General features: G+C 41.5%; 1 protein-coding gene across 1 annotated transcript; it reads right to left on the bottom strand.

The window, feature by feature from the left end:
• Window positions 1–4934: 4934 nt before the first annotated feature.
• LOC137991921 (uncharacterized) lies at window positions 4935–13884 on the bottom strand. The gene is made up of 8 exons (XM_068836944.1): window positions 13804–13884; window positions 12535–12737; window positions 11031–11095; window positions 10772–10900; window positions 9438–9996; window positions 8552–8800; window positions 6022–6184; window positions 4935–5006 (listed from the first exon to the last, which is right to left on the bottom strand). Exons 1-8 carry the CDS (start codon window positions 13882–13884, stop codon window positions 4935–4937), a joined length of 1521 nt encoding a protein of 506 aa, XP_068693045.1.
• Between the last annotated feature and the right edge of the window lie 6605 nt (window positions 13885–20489).

The raw sequence follows: 20489 nt of genomic DNA on the forward strand, positions 1-20489 counted from the left end.
AGAAACTAGTAATACCTAGTTGACAAAAAAACATGTAGCAAGAAGGAAAAACGAGCGGTACCGAACGGCTAGTGTGAATTCTTGCATGTACGAGCACGTACGTTGAAAACAGGAAGTGGCCTTGGTCTAGAGCACTTGTTATGTATTCACCACATGTACGCCATGTTGGATCACAAGTCAACGAGCGTGGTTTAATATGATTGGTTAGGACTACAACTACAACAAACAATAATTGTAGGTGCGATACAATAAGTCCAGCGGTATAGGACATCCCCCCCCCCCTTTTTTTTTCTTTTAACAACAACAAAGTCATGAAGACTTTAAAAGACAATAAAATCTATCGTTCTCAATGTCATGAGTAGTCTCTTGGCTTGCTATAAATCTAGTTTGACTGGCTTTCTGACTTGTCTGCCGCTGCGCGTTTCATATGAGGCTGAACCTCGGAATTCAGATCTCTCGGGGACACCTACTGGGTCTTTCCTTGTACTCCCTTCAGTGGTTGTAGGTTCTTGACCGTTCCCAAAAACTTGTACTGGATTTCGTATCAGGATTTCCCCAGAGGGGGGCGGTGGTGCTGTATCGGTGTCCAGGGTGTCTGATTCTTGTTCTGGTTCTGGCTGCTGGAGTGTGTTTGCATGGCGCAGCTGATACCCAAATGTGATTCTGGACGATTGGCTCTCAAGACCACCCTTTTACGTCTGATTCTACGACTGCCTGTATCTACCAGATATCGTGGAGAAGCATGACTTTGTACTACCGTTGCTGCTTTCCACTCCTTCGACCCATTTTCCAGCTTCACTCTCACATGGTCTCCCGGTTTAAGCGGAGGCAATAGGCCTTTTGCAACTAACGAACACATGGTACAAAATCCGCCATGCTGGAGGGCAAGCTCATTATTATTCCCCCACTGGGACATTAAAACAAAGGCACGTCAAGCTTGACTGGTTCAGGTCTCTTTGTTTTAATGTCCCAGTGGGGGAATAATAATGAGCTTGCCCTCCAGCATGGCGGATTTTGTACCATGTGATCGTTAGTTGCAAAAGGCCTATTCTCTGGTACCGTGACGGTCATAATGGTACTTATGCTTGTCCTTGCCTTCCTGAAAGCTTCTCTTTATTTCTTGTCCGTTATATGTCTCAGGTTTCAGTAGACCAGTTGCCATTGGTAAGGTGGTCCTCAGCCTGCAGCCCATGCAGAGCTGAGATGGAGACAAGCCAATTCCTGGGATGGAGGTGGCTCTGTAGTCTAGAAGGGCTTTGTTCTTGTTCTCGTTTTTCCTCCACAGGGACTGTTTTGACTGCAGCTTCTGCTTCCCCGTTTGCTTGGGGGTGCTTGGGGCTGACCAGGACATGTTCAAAGTTATAGCTTTTAGCAAAGTCTGTGAACTCCTTGCTTGCATGCTGGACACCGCAGTCTGTTATGAGCCTCGCTGGGATTCCGTGCCGCCCAAAATGCTCTTCTTAAGCTTGGATCGTTTCCTGGGACGTTCAGTCTTTCAATTTTGTGACCTCAATGTACTTGGAATAGGAGTCAACAAGGACTAGGAACTGCTCGCTTTCAAAGGTGAATATGTCTGATGCAGCCATTGCCCACGGGAGGTCAGAGATGGGACATAGTATCTGTGGCTCTTTCTGTTGCGCCGGAGCATAGTCGTGGCAGATGGTACAATCCTTGACTTTTTCTTCAATCGGAGCACTCATTCCAGGCCAGCAAAGGGCTTCTCTCGCTCTTTGCTTACACTTTACAATTCCGAGGTGTGTTCCATGTATGACTGCGAGCATTGCCGGCCTCATGGATGGGGGTATTACGATCCTCATGCCGCGGAAAATGACACCATCTAGAACTGCTAGCTCATCACGTGTGTGCCAATACTGCCGGATACTGTGTGGGACTTGTTGTTTTGTTTCTGGCCACCCCAGTTGGATCATGGTGTAGAGCGCGTGAAGTTCATTGGCTGTGTTTTGAGTCCAGCATACTTTGCTTCGGAGATTGAAATTCTTTCTACCATGTTCACTTGCAGCTCATCTTCTTCTGCTGGCACTTCGTCCAGGCTTGCTCTGCTGAGAGTGTCAGCTAGGATCTGTTGTTTTCCAAGAAGGTACTCAACTTTGAGGTCAAATCAACTCACTTTGAGGATCATCGCTTGCAAGCGCAACGGTGCCACTGACATAGGTTTGCGCAGTATCGTTTCAAGTGGCTGATGGTCAGTTTGTACCAGTGTGGCTTTTCCCAGGATGTATTCTCTAAACTTGTGTGCATTGAACACAATCTCTAACATTTCTTTCTCTTTGGGTGCCCAGTTGAGCTCTGATTTACGACGTTTGTGAGAGGCGTAAGCTACTGGTCTTCCTTCTTGTAACAGGACTGCGCCGACTGCATTCTTGCTAGCGTCACATTGTATGGTTGTTTCATTCTTAACATCGTAGTATGACAGTACCGGCGCTGTGCAACATAGATCTTTGAACCGTTGGAATGCTTTCAGCTTGGGGAGCGTCCCAGTGGAAGAGAACGTCTCTCTTTTTGAGCTCCCTTAGTGGAGTTTCAACCTCTGCTAACATATGTAGGAACTTGGCCAGGTACTGTATGGAACCCAGGAACCACCGTACATCTTCCTTTTTTTTTCGGTGGAGGCATCTCCTTCATGGCTCTTACTTTTTCTGGGTCTGGTTTTAGCCCTTCCGCGGATATGATGTGACCCACGTACGGATGGCATGCAAGTTATGGCCAGAGAAGACCCTAGTCCTGTTCCGGGACTCCCTCTTACCCCGCCCTGAAAATGGGCCTGGAACCCAGGCGGGAAAAGAGAGAGTCCTGTATTACTTGCAGGGGCATGCTCGGAATGACGCCATTTTTTCCCCAAAACTGGGGGGAAAATCACATTTGGAAAGAGATTCCTTATTTGGGCATAGTTTATTCCGAGTGCTTTTACACTGGATACATGGGGATATCGTGAAGGTAAATTATAACGCCAAGTTTCTAGAGGCAATTGATCTCGCGTTTAAGAAATGCCACTTTTCCTTTTTGCCTAAGGCTGAACAACTGCAAGCTATTTATGCAGTCGTTACTGGTAATGATGGTTTTGTTAAACCTGCAATAGGATTTTGCAAGTCTATTTGCTACATGGTTGTTCCTTTAATATGTTTGCGATTTTCTTCGATCCGAGTCCGAAATTAACTGTAAATTTTCAGGGCGGGGTAAGAGGGAGTCCCGGAACAGGACTAGGGTCTTCTCTGGCCATAACTTGCATGCCATCCTTGGTTGATTCGAACATTCAGTCTATATCAGTGGCTGAATCAAGGCTAAGGTGTTTGCTCTTCTCGAGGCAGCGTTTCTCAGTCTCCGTTATGTCCAGATCCCGGGCCAAAAGTTTCAGATCAGTGACCACGGCCTTGTCAGTATCTTATAATTTAGCCGTCATGTTTCACTGCACGCGGGGAAAATCACGTTGAAGTGCCGAATCTCGCAGACCATGGCAGAAGACCGTGCGTTTTTTTTCTCGTCGGTTTCGGCGTGTTGCAACACCAATGCAAAGAGGACAACATTCTCAATTGTCACTGATGGCGCGTTGAAAAGACTGCTGATGTTAGAAAATTTAAGGACGGTGCCCGCTATTGTTATTGCGCATACGTTATGCCCATCTCGAGATACTCGGGTTTCCTATTGGTGATGCTTACTAATCCAGTGATATTTTTGCGCGGTTTAAAACTATCCGGAGAAAGAAGCTCTTAGTACTCTTGGTATCCAAAAAGAAAATTGGGGGTAACCATGCATTTTTGGGAGGTAATTAAGCATCAATTTGAGAAAAAACGCCATACATCGCTTTGTATTTTAAAGCTTTTTACAAATATTATTCATCAATTATCTTTGTAAAATGCGTGGTAACCCCCAATTTCCTTTTTGGATTTCAATCACACTTGTTAAAATCTACATTTCTTGCATAATCATAAACCGGGGCAAAATACCTTTGAATTAGTAGGCACCGTCCTTAATTTGTAACATTCCTCAGTTGCACAATCATAATATTGAAAATGTAACTCTCCACTATAACCGGAAAAAGGATGAAAACTTGTTTGTTTCTTTAATCAAATTGTTCACTGCTATTCCTTTCAGGATAAAAACTAGTGAATACTTCAACATGACATTTCTTTGAACATAAAGTCAGAGGTTTACCGACTGGGTATACTTGAGGTTAAATTCTAAAAATGCTAAAAAATAGTTCAGCGCAAATAGAGTCAGACAGTCCAAATTTTCGAAACATTTTTTGAGTACGGAGAAATTACTATTAACGTCGTATTTTTTCACTTGAAAGTGAATGTCACGATAACTTCTAAAATGAAGTGGTTATTCGTTAAGTTAATTACCAATGACTGGATGCATACCACATCCCGTGCATGTGTTTTTGGATACCATGGCATGAAATACATTCTTCAGTGAGAGTGGTATCTACCACTTGATTCAAATATACATAAGTATCCCTTCATCAAACAAAAATTTAACACTTCAGAAGTTGCAACTGTTTCCTTGAGAAATCATATAAAAAATGCTCGTGCTTCATCGGGGTATCCAGACAATTAGGAGAAAGAGAGAGAAATTTAGTATTGCGTTGACTTGTACTTGTCATTAAATCGTGAAAAGGTTCTACCTCTAACTTGTCTTGCTTCTTAGTGTGGTGCTTTTTACAGGCAAAAAAATGAGCTAATATCGACCAAACGAGTTTCTTCCAGTTTTGAAAACGCAGATTGCCGTTTGTTGTCTACGCGATGCTAAATCTCTCTAATAAAATACTCGGCCTGCGTCTTCGAACTTTCATCTGTTCTTCTTAATTAGTGTCTGGATTCCCCGATGAAGCACTCCCATTCGTTTTTGACATATTTAATCAAATCGTCATGTTAAGTTCTCTTCCCCAGTTTTTATTCTTAAATGCGCATTGAAATTCAGTCTTGAGTTCCATCAGCATTGCTTTCATCCTTTAAGTTGAAGATTTCACCCCATTCTTCTATGAACGTCTGCAAGATCAAGACAATACGAAACTTTACACCAGAACACAAAAACAAGTTTTACGTCCTACTGAGGATTCGCCATGAAGTCTCAAGGTCGAAATTTTAACAAGTGCGCATGCCCAGAGCGAATAAGTCATTTCGTTCAATTGCTGCTCTGTCTAGAGGTTTTGTCCGGCAACAAATAAAACTCGGACAGCAGTGTAGGACCTCAGAAGCAGTTCAATTTTCTAGCACCAACAATAGGTCATTTCCGAGATCACGTCTGCCTCCTCTTCAAAGCGAGTCTAAGTGCGAAGTGCTTCTTACGCAAATTAGTTTTTATTCACATGCCAAGTGGAACTTATTACCATCATTAAACTCGCTTTGAAGAGGAGGCAGACATGAACTCGGAAATGGCCTATCAAACGGCATCTTGTGCATGGAACCGGACGTAAGGAAACCGGAAGTGTTCATTTGCATTTTGAGCCTAAATGTCCTTGCATTACGCCCGTGAGCAGGCTCTCAATTTTTCGGAGCAGTGAGCGTCTTGCGAGCGGTAAAGGTCCGATAGGAGTGTGGAACCGGCGAGAAGCGAGTACTCTCTCCTTCCTAACACCACCTACTCTTCTACTTCTACTTCTACTTTATTACTCTTCAACACTTTCGTATCCAGAAGAGCAGCTTTACACATCGGCTAACTCACACGTATTACAACCACATCAAACTTTAACAGCAAGGACTAGTGTGACAAAAAAGAAGCACAGGATCCTGTTGAAGGATCTAATTAGCAATATGAATATTATCAAAACCCAAAAAGAGCAAGACTGATTGAGCGGTGAAGAACGTATTATCTTAAGCCAATATTTCGAATGGCATTGCCTTTCTTCATCAAGGTATAAGCACATTGTAACGTCTCTGTAAACCGTAAGCACTGCTGATGAAAAAAGGATGTGCCTTTCAAAATATTGGCTTCAGATAACATCATCATCCTTCAACGCTCAATTTGGTTTTTGTATTACATTCGCTTGGATAGGGCACACACCTGGTGTAATCTGGGAAGGACAGGAGGATCCAGCTTCAAGAGTTCGTTGCGTAGGAATACAATGTATTGGACTGTGATGTGAAAGGCTGTTGCTTTGTCCATCTTTGGGTTCATTCCTGGTATAACGGACTTAAAGAATTCTGCCGCTTTAGTGATACGTATCCTGTTCGTGTTGAAGATAAGAGCGTTTCCTTCAGTTTTGTTATTACTAATTCAAATTATTTCTTAATTGTTACTTTTCGAAGATTCCTAGCGTGATTTTTCTCCAGCCGATAACACAGCGTGATCACTTTAAGGCCCGGGGACACGTCCTCAACATTTGCTTGTTAAACAGCGATGTTGAAACACGTTGAATCGAAATTGAATCGATGTCGAATGAATTTAAAAGCGTTTTAACTCTGCTTCAACAACCATTCAACACTTCTTTTGTTTTCATGAATGTTGAATGAAGTTTGAAGCCGTTTGACTCCCTCTTAATTTCAACATTGTTGGGTATGCGCGTGCGCACTAACCGGTCTCTTGTTCGTATCTATAGTAACAATCGCGACTGCAGCCTGGCACCGAATACCAGGCCTCTCGTGAAGCTTTGATGAATAAAATGTCGATGCTCTGTTGAAACCCTTTGCTCACCTCAGCAGTCAACATCGTTCACAATCATTCAACAAAATCGAACGGATGTCAATCGTTCAATAACTAATGAATACAACTTTTGGAGATCTGGGCCCGGTTCCTCGAAAGCCGATTAAGTTAATCCAGGATTAGCGTAAACTTTTGTTTCACGTTTTCAACTTTTTGGTGAAAGTTTCTTTTGCTTATTTTTGTTATTTAAGATTGACGTCTTCTCATGTAAAGTTCTGCCGAAAATCTGCGTTGAACAGCATTTGGGAGTAGAGAAATAAACTGCTTGGTTAATTTTTAATCTTAGATTAGCGTTAATCGGCTTTTGAGGAACTGGGCCCTGTGTCTTTATTTTACAATGCTTAATGCGAGCCATATTAAGTGACTTGAGAAATGAGTGTGTTACAAGGGTTAATTAGGAAAAAAAGTTAAAAAAGATCACAGCATTTGAGCAGTTGCAAGCAAGTCAATTCGAGTCCACGACCTTCAAGATGTAGCTGGATGTAACTGGAGACCGGCACCACGCAGAGCAATGGTTATCTGTGGGCTTTGAAGAGAACTGCATCACCCAGTCAAGTAATCAAATCAATACATTTAATGGTTTAAATACATCCCACAGTTACATCAACATCAGAAATGACCGATGAAAGAACCATGTACCTCTCCAACCAGCCAGTTTGGATGAACATTATCGTCAAAACCCACAGACTCAACCCTTGCTCACCGATGAATCCTTGCAATGAGACTTAGTACTGAGATTTTACTCTGTCTAACGCCAGACGATTTTAATCGTCGATGGGTAAACGGGATAACAAACCTCAACATGCAATCAAGAACAATGTCCACTTCAACCCACTGCCAGGTGATCTGGTGACGTAATTCGGAGGACTTTAGCGCCGTATCCCACAACCGCGCGCGGCCTTATTTTTTAATTCAACATGGTAGAGGCGAGGCTAGATCTCGTCGTTTCTACTTGAATGTTCATTCAGTAACAGGAAATGTGGTAGACACGGAATAATCTGTTGAGTTTTGGCGATAGAAGGTACTGCAGGGAGTTTGGAAACAACATCTAAGGCCCCGCGCGGTTGTGGGATACGGCGTTAAAATTTTTCTTCCCAGTCCTCCAAATTACGTCACCAGATCACCTGGTGATTCCTAGGAGTGAGACTTAAGGGAACCTCCACTAAAACAACAAAATAACTTCAAACCACAGAACATAAGGTTAACAATTAAAGTTGCTCAAACTTTTTCCAATAAAAGTGTTTGTATCCGGAGAAAAAGGAATTTCAAAAACGCTTGGTTTGGCTTTCAAATTTCCCGGGCGCCGCCATCTTGAATAATTGTGACGTGTCGCGGTTGCCCTGTTGTTCTGACACAAAGACCGTTTGTTCTGGAACAATAGGCTGATTTAGCAACAGAACGGGAACGTCAGTGGCGACGTCGCGCGCAGCAAAACTACCAATGAGAATTTAGAATAAAGAAGAAAAGAGTGGAGTCTATTCTATTCTGAATTCTCATTGGTGTTTTTTCTGCGCGCGCCGTCGCCACTGACGTTCCCGTTCTGTTGCTAAATCAGCCTAATAGGGCAACCACGAGACGTCACAATTATTCAAGATGGCGGCGCCCGGGAATTTTGAAAGGTAAAACAAGCGTTTTTAAAATTCTCGATTACAAAAGCTTTCATTGGAAAAAGTTTGAACAATTTTCATTGTAAACAATATGTTCTGTGGTTTAAAGTTATTTTGTTCTTTTAGTGGAGGCTCCCTTTAATAGATTTTACTCTGTCTAACGCCAGGCGATTTTACTAGTCAATGATTCAGGAGTCAATTTGTTAACAGTCTTTCCCTTGGATACAGAACTTGGAAAGGAAGGAATATAAATGGTCCTGGTCCACACAAAATTTCAAACAAACCTTCGGTGCCTTTCCTTGGAATTGTGTCTGTCTACCGGATTGGCATTGGGATCGTCGGCAAGTGGTTCCCTGAAGCTATCAAGCTCCATGAAATATGGTTTCTTTCCTGACAAACTGGCCGGGATAGGGCTTTTGCTGTCATTCAGTGAGTCCAAATCTGTCTCAGATATGGCTGCTCTGGCGCGTTTATGGATCTCTGTGGCTGCTGACAATCGACGACTTCTTCTTGATCGAGGTCGTTTAGAAGGCCTGCAGAAGGAACACGGAATTAGTACTGAAGTCCTTAAGATCGGATCGTCAGGTCCTTGTTGTAACTTTAGAGCCCATAACTTTAGGTATTTGTAGCCATTGGGCTCACGGGTCGTTGCTATCCTTTGTATTGACAGTTGGCTAATAAACCAGCCTGAGTAGCTAGCAGCAGGATTTAATGGTTTAAAAGCACAAGAGCGAGCTGTGAGGCGGCGAGGGAAATCGGGTGAGGAAATGTCCCGACCAATAATATTCTCCCTGCGACTTTACCACTCAGTTTCGCGGTTTCGCCACTCGATCGCGCGCTCGAAAAACGACAGAACTGCGAGATATGCAAGCTTCCCGTTGGCTAGCAAACAGATGACGCCGATTGGATCTCTAGATTACATCATCATCACCATAAGTAGTAGCAGCAGCTACAGTAGTCGTAGTAATAGTAGTAGTAGTAGTAGTAGTAGTAGTAGTAGTAGTAGTAGTAGTAGTAGTAGTAGCAGTAGTAGTAGTAGTAGTAGTAGTAGGAGTAGTAGTAGTAATAACAGTGGCAGTGGCAGTGGCAGTGGTAGTGGTAGTGGTAGTGGTAGTGGTAGTAGTAGTAGTGAGTTGTTGTTGTTGTTGTTATTGTTGTTCAAAATCTCACCTTATCCCCTTAGATTCTGGTGAATTGAGAGCCGAGTACCCTGTGAAGGCGGCATTAGATTGGTTATTAGCAGGATAAGTTTCACCTTCCACCACTTGTATCGCACTCAGTAATGTCTCTATTCCTGGAAGCAAGGATTCTGTGTTCTCCTGAGCATTTGTGCACAAACTCGGCTCCATCCTCGAGGTAGAAGCCTGGCTGCTGGCCTCCGAGACCGGCTCGCTACAACAAGCCATTGTTTCATGATCATCTCCACCTGTGGTTCCAGCTTCAATCAGCTGCGATCCACAGATGGGTGCGGCATGTTGCTCGTTTGTCTGTGACCCTTGTGCTGCTGGTTTCATCACATATCCAGCTTGCATGTTAGTAGTAGGCATGGAAATGTTTTGACTTTCATTAGCAATATAGTTGATCACACATTGATGTGGAATTGTGGCAGCTCCAGCAAGTTGATGATGAAAGGCTACAGAAGGCGAAGCAGCTGAAGCACACTGTGGCATGGTGCTCCAAGTGGTCTGCACTGGATAAGGCATCAGAGATAGATATGAGCCAGGGTCACCTTGCAAACAAGTTCAATAAAGAAGCTAACTTTTATTCATTTAGAATATCACACCAGATATTGAGTCCACAACCTCTCGTTCAATAATCTGGTGGGTACATTACCAGGCTTTCTCAAAGGTTACAGCACAAATACACCCTGCTTTACCTTACCCATGGTGCTTCTCTGGCGCGCTCCTCTATTAGCACTTGTAACTTTTTCCAAAGACCACAAATTCCATTCCATTGTGTGCGTCTCTGAAAAATTTACTCATGCTTATTTCTTCCAAATTGCACTCGAACCTATACCAATTTCCCTTTTGAAACAAGAAATTGCATTGAAATTTCATCCGGGTGCTGGAATAAAAAGAAAACTTTCCCCTTTTCCCTCAAAGAGGCCCCAAATGAAGAGTAAAATTGTCTGGTGAAAAAGTATATGTGAATCTTGGAAGGGAAAGGTTTGACTAGTTTGAAGAGCACTCACAAAGCTTCAAGAAGCTATAATTGCTCATGAAGCACAACCTCTTATTCTCCTCTGGAGCTATTCAAACTTTGGGTGTGATCATGCACGCTAGGCAAGAACCAACATTTAACTTTTACTGACAAAAACACAATATTTGACCAAGACTTTAGTGTCAAAACCCGGTATTCACGATATTTAGTCCCATTTAGTGCTAACAATGCTTTAACTAGAAGTACAAAGGTTACTAATTTTTATATGAAGAACTTCACTGACATATCTTCAAAACAAAAATAAGCATGTTCGTGGGTAAATTGCTCTTTTATGCCATTCTTACCAATGTGACAAGACTGTCCTAGGATATGATTCAGTGCACTTATCAAATCCTGCTCAAGTTTGTCAGAATTTGTTGTTCTGTGAATGGCTTCCTGGATTTCATTTGTACCTAACATTTGAAGGGTACTGTCTGTTGAAAAAGAAAACATGTTAAGAGTGCAATTAAAGTTGTTCCAACAAAAGTAAATTAAAGGTCAATAACATTATTGCATTGAAACAAGAAAGACATTTTGTTGCTCACATCTTATAATAATACACACCTTGCAAAATATCAGCAGATGAAATGACAATCACAGGTGTGCCATAATTCATTCCATCGAGTGACCTGTAAAATCTTTTTGTTAGAGGTTTGCTTTCAATTATTGGAAGCTAAAGTAACAAAAGAGACAAATCCAAAGTGATTTTGAAGGTGACAAATCAATTAGGCAATCAAAGCAGCAACAAGAAACCAGCACTATCTCCTATCTATGTCTAGTAAGCAACCAACAACATAACCGTTGACGACTCAATTGATGAGAAGCCAGATGTAATTACATGAGTAACAAATTTTGATGGGGGAAGAAAACTGGAGTACCTCAAGAAAAACCCTCAAACTGCGTCAAGATCGACTGAAACTTGCTCACATAGGAGGCATGCAGATGGTCACCCATCAAGATATCAGGGACCTTTAGATCGGAGAACAAGGACAACAGTTACTATGAGTACGGGTTTTCCGTCCTGAGCATGCACACTTAAAAAAAATGTTGACCTCCAAACCTTATGCACATGTTCAGTAGGCAAAACTCATACTTGAAGTCGTCCTTGTCCTTGTATCTAAAGGTCTCTACAAACCCCATCCACCATGACCTGACTTGAGGAAAGAGATGGGAACCAATGTTCGCTCAAGAAAGAGAACACATGCAGGCATGTCATTAGTTTTAGTTAGCTAAAAGATTTGGGGCATGATTTTTGGGTGATGTAGCAGCTGATCCAAAGATAACTCGCCATTGGTTTGCAACCCTGGCCCCAAACAATAGCTAAAACAATAGAAAGAATGACATATCTTTGTTTCCTGCAAGGGTTGTGAACCAATGGCGACAGAAACCCATAAGGGTTGAAACGTGTAACGGCCCCTTGTGTGCTGGGAAAAAAGCTTCCGAATATTCAATTTGCTAAGTACCATATTTGGAACAACAAGAGCGAGGGGTTTCCAAATATGGTACTTAGCACTGAAACATTCAACCAATCATTTCGCACTGAATATTCGGAAGCTGTGAACGCGCATTACACGTTTCAACCCTTATGGGTTTCTGATGGCGAGTAATCTTTGGATCAGCTGCTACACTACTGTGATTTTTAAGCCAATCACCTAAACTGGTAACGAAAAACTAAAACATTTGCAAGACTATTCCAAACTTATTACTTAAGTGAGAACCCTCAAAATGAAAGCAATCTATCATAAACTCAAGCAGGCAGTGATGTTTTTGAAAAATGATAATGATGATGATGACCAGGATGATGAAAATCTGTGATGATCAACGTAACCTACCAGTAATCAGGCAGTTGTTTTAGAGAGGGAAGAGAAATTAATGGAGACATAGTTTTTCAGTGAGTGATAAAACCTATTGACTCCCAGGGGTTCCCCTTTGATGATTAAAATCATCTGGCGTTAGACCAGTTTAGGCCAGTTTGGGCATCAAAGGGTTAAGCTGAACGAGAAAAACAGATGAAATGAGACAGACTAAAGGACACTGTCTAGCAAAAAAATGAACCAAATTTACAGACCTGACTTTCCGGATCAAGGAAGGATCACTATCTGGCAAGATAATTACTGCAAATCGGGAATGCCTACTATGGATAAGCGCTTCACTTGGGCTCCTGACTACAACAGGAATGATGCCACGGTAACAGAGATACTGAGACAGTTTGGAAAGTAAGTGATGTTCCTCAGGAGGCAGAGCTAACATACACAGCTCTGAATCATAAACCTGTTGAAAAAAATGTCATTAGATTTACGTACATTTGTTGTATCAGCCTTTTGATTGGTCAGACGATTTTTTTTTTTCACCAGTAAAAAAATGTCCTATCAGCCTTTTGATTGGCTAATATTATGCTGAACTTTGGCGCGAGTGACCTGTACACCGACAGCGGGAGTTAGAAAATTTGTAAACATGGCGGCCAACTGGTGTATGGTTTTCAAAGTTTTTGATCTTTTATTGCTTAGTTTCTCCACAAAATACTTCAGATAATCTTATAAAGTGTTAAAAGTGCTCAAGTGATCTCTTATATTACAAAAATATTTTGCTATTTATTGTTCACGATCGGTGGTTTGATAGCCTCTTGATGAACACTTACCTCGTTAACTTTATGATCTCTGTACTTATATAATAAAAAATTACTTCATGGTTGGCTCGTTTGTAAGATTCTTATTACTCACTCATTGTGAAAGATCGTTAAACTCACTCATTCGCTTCGCTCATTCATTCCTTTATGCAACTCGTGAATAAAAATTGTACACACTCACCAACCATGAAGCAATCTATATTAACATTACAATAGAACACAAAATATACTTTAAGATCCTTGATAACAACAACTTAATCATAGACTTTACAGTCATCACAGATAGGGCAAACAAAATTTAAACGACAAAACTGGACAGGCATTATCAAGATCAAGAAAGTATGACTCTACAGCTATTGAAGAATGTAAACGATCACATTAAAATCGACGACGAAACTATAAAGCGTCAAGTGCAACTCTAGCACTACAACATAAATTTGAACGTGCTCTGGGTGACGTAAGTTTTTTACTTAACGCAATCTCGCGCTGATTTTTCTCTCGTGCTCTAAAAATGTTTGAATCTGCTCAAATTTGTCAGCAAAGGCGCTCTAATAACTTTAACATAAACGCAAACGCTGTTTTCGATGATTTCTCGTTGCTTTGATTTATATCCCGCTTGTCTTGTTACGAAAAAGCGCTGATCAATGAGCTTTGCAAGAGGTCTCGGTGGAGACATCATGGATTCAATGTTACTATTTTATACGAACTCACCTTTGCAACTGTTTTCGATTCATTTTCTCCACTACAGAGAGCTGGAGTCAACTCAATGAACTCCTTCGTAGGAGAGGTCATTACAGAAATCAAATTTCCCGCAACTTTTCCGCAGGTGAGGAAGATCGACAGCTTCAAAATAAATCCAAGCTGACGAAGCTATATTCGACATATAACGTGGGCAAAACCCCTCGCAATAAAAGAACAACGTTGTTTTGAAATACGCCATACTTGCCTTTCGTCGAGTCGCCATCTTCTGGAGTGACCTTTGCGAGGAAGCCTGGATTTGAAAGATCGTGCGAAACCTGGGTCTCAGTTTGCGTGTTGTTTTTCCAAATTCTGCAGACATTCCGTAACAACTCCATCAAAAGACGAATTTAATGATCATAATTCAGCGTCCAGGCAGAATATAGATTTAAAAGGTAAGTTTTTACGTAGTATTTAATTTTGTAATAAGCTTAAGACAATGTAGGTGGCACTGTTGTTTGTACTAAAGACTTCAATCCAGGCCGAATTAGCTTTACTTCAGCATAATCAAGCTTCTTTACTACTGTGTTTTTATGCTTAAATTTTTCTATTTGTCGTTTGGCTTATCCTCGAGAAGTCTTCTGTGGAAATACCCTGGGGAAAACACTTTTTGAATCAAACAAAGAATTAAACAGAGAAGAGTTTTTATTGCGATAAAAACTTGATTTACATGCTTACTGGATAGCTGAAGGCAATCTTCTTTTATGTGAATATGTGTGTTGAGAATCCTTAAAATTCTTTTTAGTATCACGCAAGTAGTGGACTAATGCAAATCCTGCATTAGTCTTGATTGGCTACGCTAATAGAGGACTATTAATCATGATAAGCCTCGAGTAGCGAAAAGCGTGACACTTTCTTTCGTTTTATTCCCAAATAAATATTTCTTCAACTTGCATTTGCTAACTTTATTATCCCTTTTCTGTCCGACTTGTTGGGTGATACTAAAACAATTAGACCCTTCGCCCTCCAGGGCCACGGGGCAATAGCCCATTCGGCTTTGCAATTGCCTCATGAGCTATTGACCCGTAGCCCTTGCGGGCAACGGGTCTAATTGTTAAATATTTGATCTTGACTTACTATTAGTTTGATAGAGCCTATAGAGCCTATAACGTTCCTGATGAATTGTTGCCAAAGAAAAAAAAAGCAACCAAGAATTCCGAAATTGCAATAATACATTCCTTTTTGTTTTGTCTCAGAAACGAAACGTATTTATTTTGACCATTGGCTTGAACTTTTATTTAAGACTTCATCCAGAAAGGGACCACCGCCATTTCATAATTCCTTTTAGGGAATAAATTCGGGTTACTTGTCGCCTACTTGCGCTATCTAACAGAGATGAGACTTTTTCACAGTGTACAATAGAATAGGTGTTTTACAACAAGCACTTACCGGAATAAAGCGATGGAAATGAATGAAGCGGACCTTTCACTCGGTATTTTGTGAAACCGAAGTCGAATGTGAATGAGTTTCAATCGCTTTTGAGAAATGCACCCCTTCGAGCGAAGTTGATCCATTTCCCATTTGGCTGTTCCATTTCACTCTTTTGTACTTTTGGTGACGAAGCTACACGCTACTCCACTTCCTGTCAAGCACCGCAGGTTCCACCATTTGATGTCATGCAAAACCGTTTGAGTTTTCGCTGGATCTGAATTGTTTGACGCAATGGTTAATTGTTTACTTACTTGAAAACTGAACCAATTTTAATCTACTCCAGGTTTTTTCCATTTCTGATAATTTTTTTCATTAATCGTCTACCTTCTTCAAGCTTTCGACTCAAGCTATCCAAATTCACAAACGACATACAAAGAAAATGCTCAGATCCTCATGACACCAAAGCTTTTTATGCACTAACACTCGGCTTATAACTCTCTCTCGGCCTCAGGCATCATTGACTGTTGCAACCAAACCTACGGTAAGTTGTCAATCAAAGTAGAGGCTGTGATTGAAACCCTAAACATAACATCTTCCCGGTCAGTGCAAAACAAACTTGCGAACACACGGACCTAAATCCTCGCAACGAACATAATAGCGAACGAATGGATCCCAACATGTGGAGAAATCGTGGACATCTAGGGGCGGAGTCTGATTTCAGTGCTTTAGCAATCTGCCAATCAAACCTATGTAATGCTTGCTCTCCATTGGCCGAGTGTAAAATACTTCATGAGAGAAATCCCGAATGCCGAAATTAAACATGGCGGCTTGTGGCAAGAGAGCCCATCATTCGAAGGGATTCTACAGGGCGCTTGATCGCCTCTCCTCTGCCGATTTTACTCAGAAAAGCAGGCGAAACCGGAAAACAGTTGACAGAGGGCGGATGTTTGCTGTAGACCGTATTATAACTTTCCGCGAAGGACGATGCGTAAGTTCGAGCCTACGTGGCCTCGATGCTAGAAATGTTCGAGATGTTTGAGCTCAAATAAAGATTTTTCAGGATATCGAATTGTCTTTCCATGTCTTGCAGCTTTTCCTCAAAGCGTGAAATTTTCTCTTCCATTGCGGATGCTGTGATGACATCACTTGCAAGGACTGAGATCCTTGTCCAATCATTCAGGAAGTTGTCACGCTGCGACTTGGACGCCTTTTTGTTTAACTTTTTCTGGTGTTGTTGGGCTCGCCAGCAATGCCATTTTAGTCGTTCTTTCATTCTTTCCGAGCAGGTATTTCATTTTATGGCCGCGTTTGGTATCGCCTGGTTTAACAATTCCACTTTGTTCGTTTGATCATGAACGCGTGACCAGCGAATAAGGAGCCTGTTTCGGATCGCCAAATTGTACAAAACTTGATCCGCAGAGACGGCCTGTTCTGCTACATAATTTAACTTGTTTAACGGTATTCCTCCATTAATCAGGAGATCAATATTTTCAAGAGTGGGAGAAATATCTGACATCTTTGACCGGGAATCTTTACAGCGTTTAGAAGAACTATTTACATCAGTCACGCTTTACGCGCTTTCCTCCCGCCAATTTTTTTGTATTCTTGTGTTTATTTCCCCCAGTTTTACTCGGTTTTTGTTATAGAGAGCCTTTTTTGATGCCTGGAAACCGAAAAGAAGCGGTTACAAAGTTATTTTGAAAGCCAACATGGCAGTAGAAAGCAGTAGACTAATGCCTTTCTTGGTCGGACTTTCGCTTGGTGTCACGGCTTGGAGGGAATATTTTTACCCAAACTTTAAGCGAAAACAAGTGGCAAAACCGTGCCAGATATTTATTTTGATGGATTTGTGCTGGATGTTCCTTAAAGAGCATTGTTTTGTAAGGAGAAAGCAGATGCAACTTTCTGGATATGTCGTCGTCTATCGCTAGAAATCAGACTACATTACAACGTCCCTGCGAGAAATTAGAGACGCCATGAGGGCCTTCTTACGGACTCCAAATAATTTGCTGTCAAGCACAAAACCGTACCCATTACGAGTTACCTTGCCTTAATTTTTATGGGAAATGTTGGATATAGCAATATTGAATGCCGGCGAGATGCAACTTTGAGCAATTTCTGTTTCGTTAAGAGGTGAGAACGACTTTCGTGTTTTGTTCCATACAATTCCTATGATGAAAATCGCCATGTTTGCTTGATTACGCAATATTAATTAGGTCTCTGTTGCGCGTGCGTGTCCATTATTTCTCCACATGAATAGGAAATTTTGACTACCTAAGTCTGATGAATACTTGGATAAGCTAACTAACCTTGTTGCAAAATCGAAGTTGTCTCCATCTTTGGTAAGTGGTAATGTGGACAGACGCAGGGCAGAAAAGAACGCAGAATTTAAAATGTTTCCATTAGTTTTAATTAGATGATAAAGAAGGTATTTGTAGACCTTTACATCGTTTCGGAATAAGGTGAAATCTTTGTACTTCGGAAGTTTAAAAGCATTTGGCCATTAGCCGATGATGGACATCTGACAATCAGAAGGACTAAATTGACCAATCAGAATCTTTCATAAAACAAATACTCTACTAAACACCAAAAATCGCTACCCAGTCCAACACTCGCCATACCTGTTATACCTGATCCACGCAACTGATCAGTTTCCAGGAAGATGACACCTTTCACTGCGGCACATACCAATACAGTTGATATGTGGGAATAAGCCCTCGTTCCATGGGAACCCACGCCTTCAAGAAAGTAAGAAAGTGAACCGCCCCCCACACATTCACACAGTCATACCACATCGGTTCTCTCTCCTCCTTTAAGAACACAGATGGGAATCGAAAAGTAAACGAAACAAACTAGAGAGAAAAGAAAACAGAAACAGAAACACGGGAAAAGTGAGAAGGAAGAAGCCGCCCTCCTTCTTTCTTCTCCCATCCCAGCGTCGCCCGTGCTACTAAAAATCGCTCTCTGTCAAGACTCGTGTCCTTTCTGCGCTGCGAAGTGAAGGAGAAAGGAGGCCTTTGCGGAGGAGAGAGCCATCGGTCTTGTTCAATTCCTTGACGCTTTTTGTATCTTCTCGCCATTCCGAGAGTTGACGTCCACATTTCGACCTTCATTTCTCGAGTTTCCGGCAGTAGAAGAAGACAGATCAATAGAACTGATCGAGGGACCTAGATGACAGTATTTTATCTTTTCTCCTGCCTTTAGCATTCTGGATACTAAATACTATTTATTTTTGAAATAGTATCTTGTTGTTGGTTAATTTGTCAATGATTAAAGGACGCCGAATTAGTTCGAGGTATCGATTAAGAATTGAAAACCAACGTGCATGGCAACTGTGACCAGTCCTAAAAAATGTTGTGTCTTGTAATCAAGATCATAATTAACTGTTTCATCTGCTCTTGCGCTACGAGATCAGCTGTAAGCCTCGTCATGAAGAGTTTCCGGGTTATCGGTGTCGTCAGTGACGACTCGAGGAAGAATTACCACGAGTGGAAAAGTCACAGAAGACTGACGCAAGATCAGTTGAGACGCCAAAATACCTAAATAGCTGCAAAGGGGAGAATTCCATCACCTGAAGGACAGAAAACTTGTTATGTTCGAATATAAGTCCATCTGAACTCTAGGTCGGTGCAGAAGAGCAATCCATACAAGATGCTGTGAAGTTTACAAGGTGCTTCGTGGTTAAGAGTCCCGCGCAATATGGATCAGGCCCCAGTTGTTCGAAGGGTGGATAGCCCTATCCACTGGATAAATCACTATCCACTGTACAACTCAATTGGTTTTGCTAGTGTTTATCCGCTGGATAGTGATTTATCCGGTGGATAGCGTTATCCACCTTTTGAACAACCGAGGCGGCCTGTTTTCCATAGGATACTGCTTGTACAAACATTTCTCCCAACGCACCCATTTCGGGTGTTTAGAACTGAAAGCAACACAAGGGAACAGAGGAACGAGGAACAGACCACGAGACTGAGCTCCATGGTTAAGAAGCAATAATGTCGTCTCTAGTTGCAAGTCAGGAAAAAGATATGCATTGCACACAGAAATAATTTTAAGAAGGCAGGTGAATTTTTGAAATAATCAGCAAAACAATGTTTCAACGGATTTAAATCGATGAGTTTAAAAGCGTCGGGAACAGATCACCTCGTGACCTGCAAATGACCGCCTACAAATAAGTGTTTTGCTCATGCGTAATTTTGAAAGCACGCCCTTATGTGAAAATGGAAGATCGGTTCAATGAATACCGAATTTTAGGGTTAGACACATTATACTCATAAATTTGACCACTATGCTTTCTTGCGTCACCCTAAAAATCATACCATTATGCCGAAAATTATGCTCGTGTGATGCTGGCTGAAATTTCGCCCTTGAATCCACGGTACAGTACCACCCAAACGAGCCCCCAAAGCTTAAAACGCAACCTTTTCATATTTTTGTTTCCCTTGAAGGCGACGAAAAAAACACGGTATACCTAAAATGTATGTCAACAATTTGGTCTATGTTTATCTGTTGTTGTATTGAAGCATTAGGGAGTTTAAGATCTACGACGCGACGGCAGCGAAAACGTCACAAATTATGCATATTTAATGAGCAAAAACAATAGCTTTGCACGCTCTGTGCGTGCATTTTTCATTTTTGTACATTTCTTTTACGTTTTCTGCAAATCTACGACGTGAAATTACCAATTCTAAAGTTTTTCAGAGAACGTGAACACAAGTCAGTGAATTTGAATTTTCTGTCGTAGCTTCAACACCGCACCTCCCAATTCAGTTCCTGGAAAGTTACGCTAGTTTTTAAAAGTTAGATAAGCCAACATAATGACGAAAAAGATTAATTAACCTGAAGTTGGAATTTTAAATAACGTTTTCGTTACCGTCGCGTCGCAGATCTTAAACTCCCTATTATAGTCTTGAATCGCAAGGTCTTGCAAATGTCCAAACGGGACGTGCCATGTTGTGATTGTTGTCAGGATGAATGCCGCAGTCCTCTAAACCGGTAACCAAGCCTTAGGGAGAGCTGAATAATCAGACAGGAGGCAAATTCGACATTTTCACTGAAAATAAGGAAAACATTAGTTTTGCAGCATTATGCTAAAATTAAGCTATAAACTTGGCCATTATGCCGACATTATGCTCGATGCTCTGACTATGCCATTATGCCCAAAATTATGTCGCCATAATGTGTCCAACCCTACCGCCTTTTCCCCTTCTTCGGATTCGGATTTCAAGTCCTTGAATACTGTGAAATTCTTCAGCTTTGTTGATGCCTACATTTTGTTATTGAACGTT

Source organism: Montipora foliosa, chromosome 2 (assembly GCF_036669935.1).
Source record: "Montipora foliosa isolate CH-2021 chromosome 2, ASM3666993v2, whole genome shotgun sequence".
Classification (NCBI taxonomy): Eukaryota; Metazoa; Cnidaria; class Anthozoa; order Scleractinia; family Acroporidae; genus Montipora; species Montipora foliosa.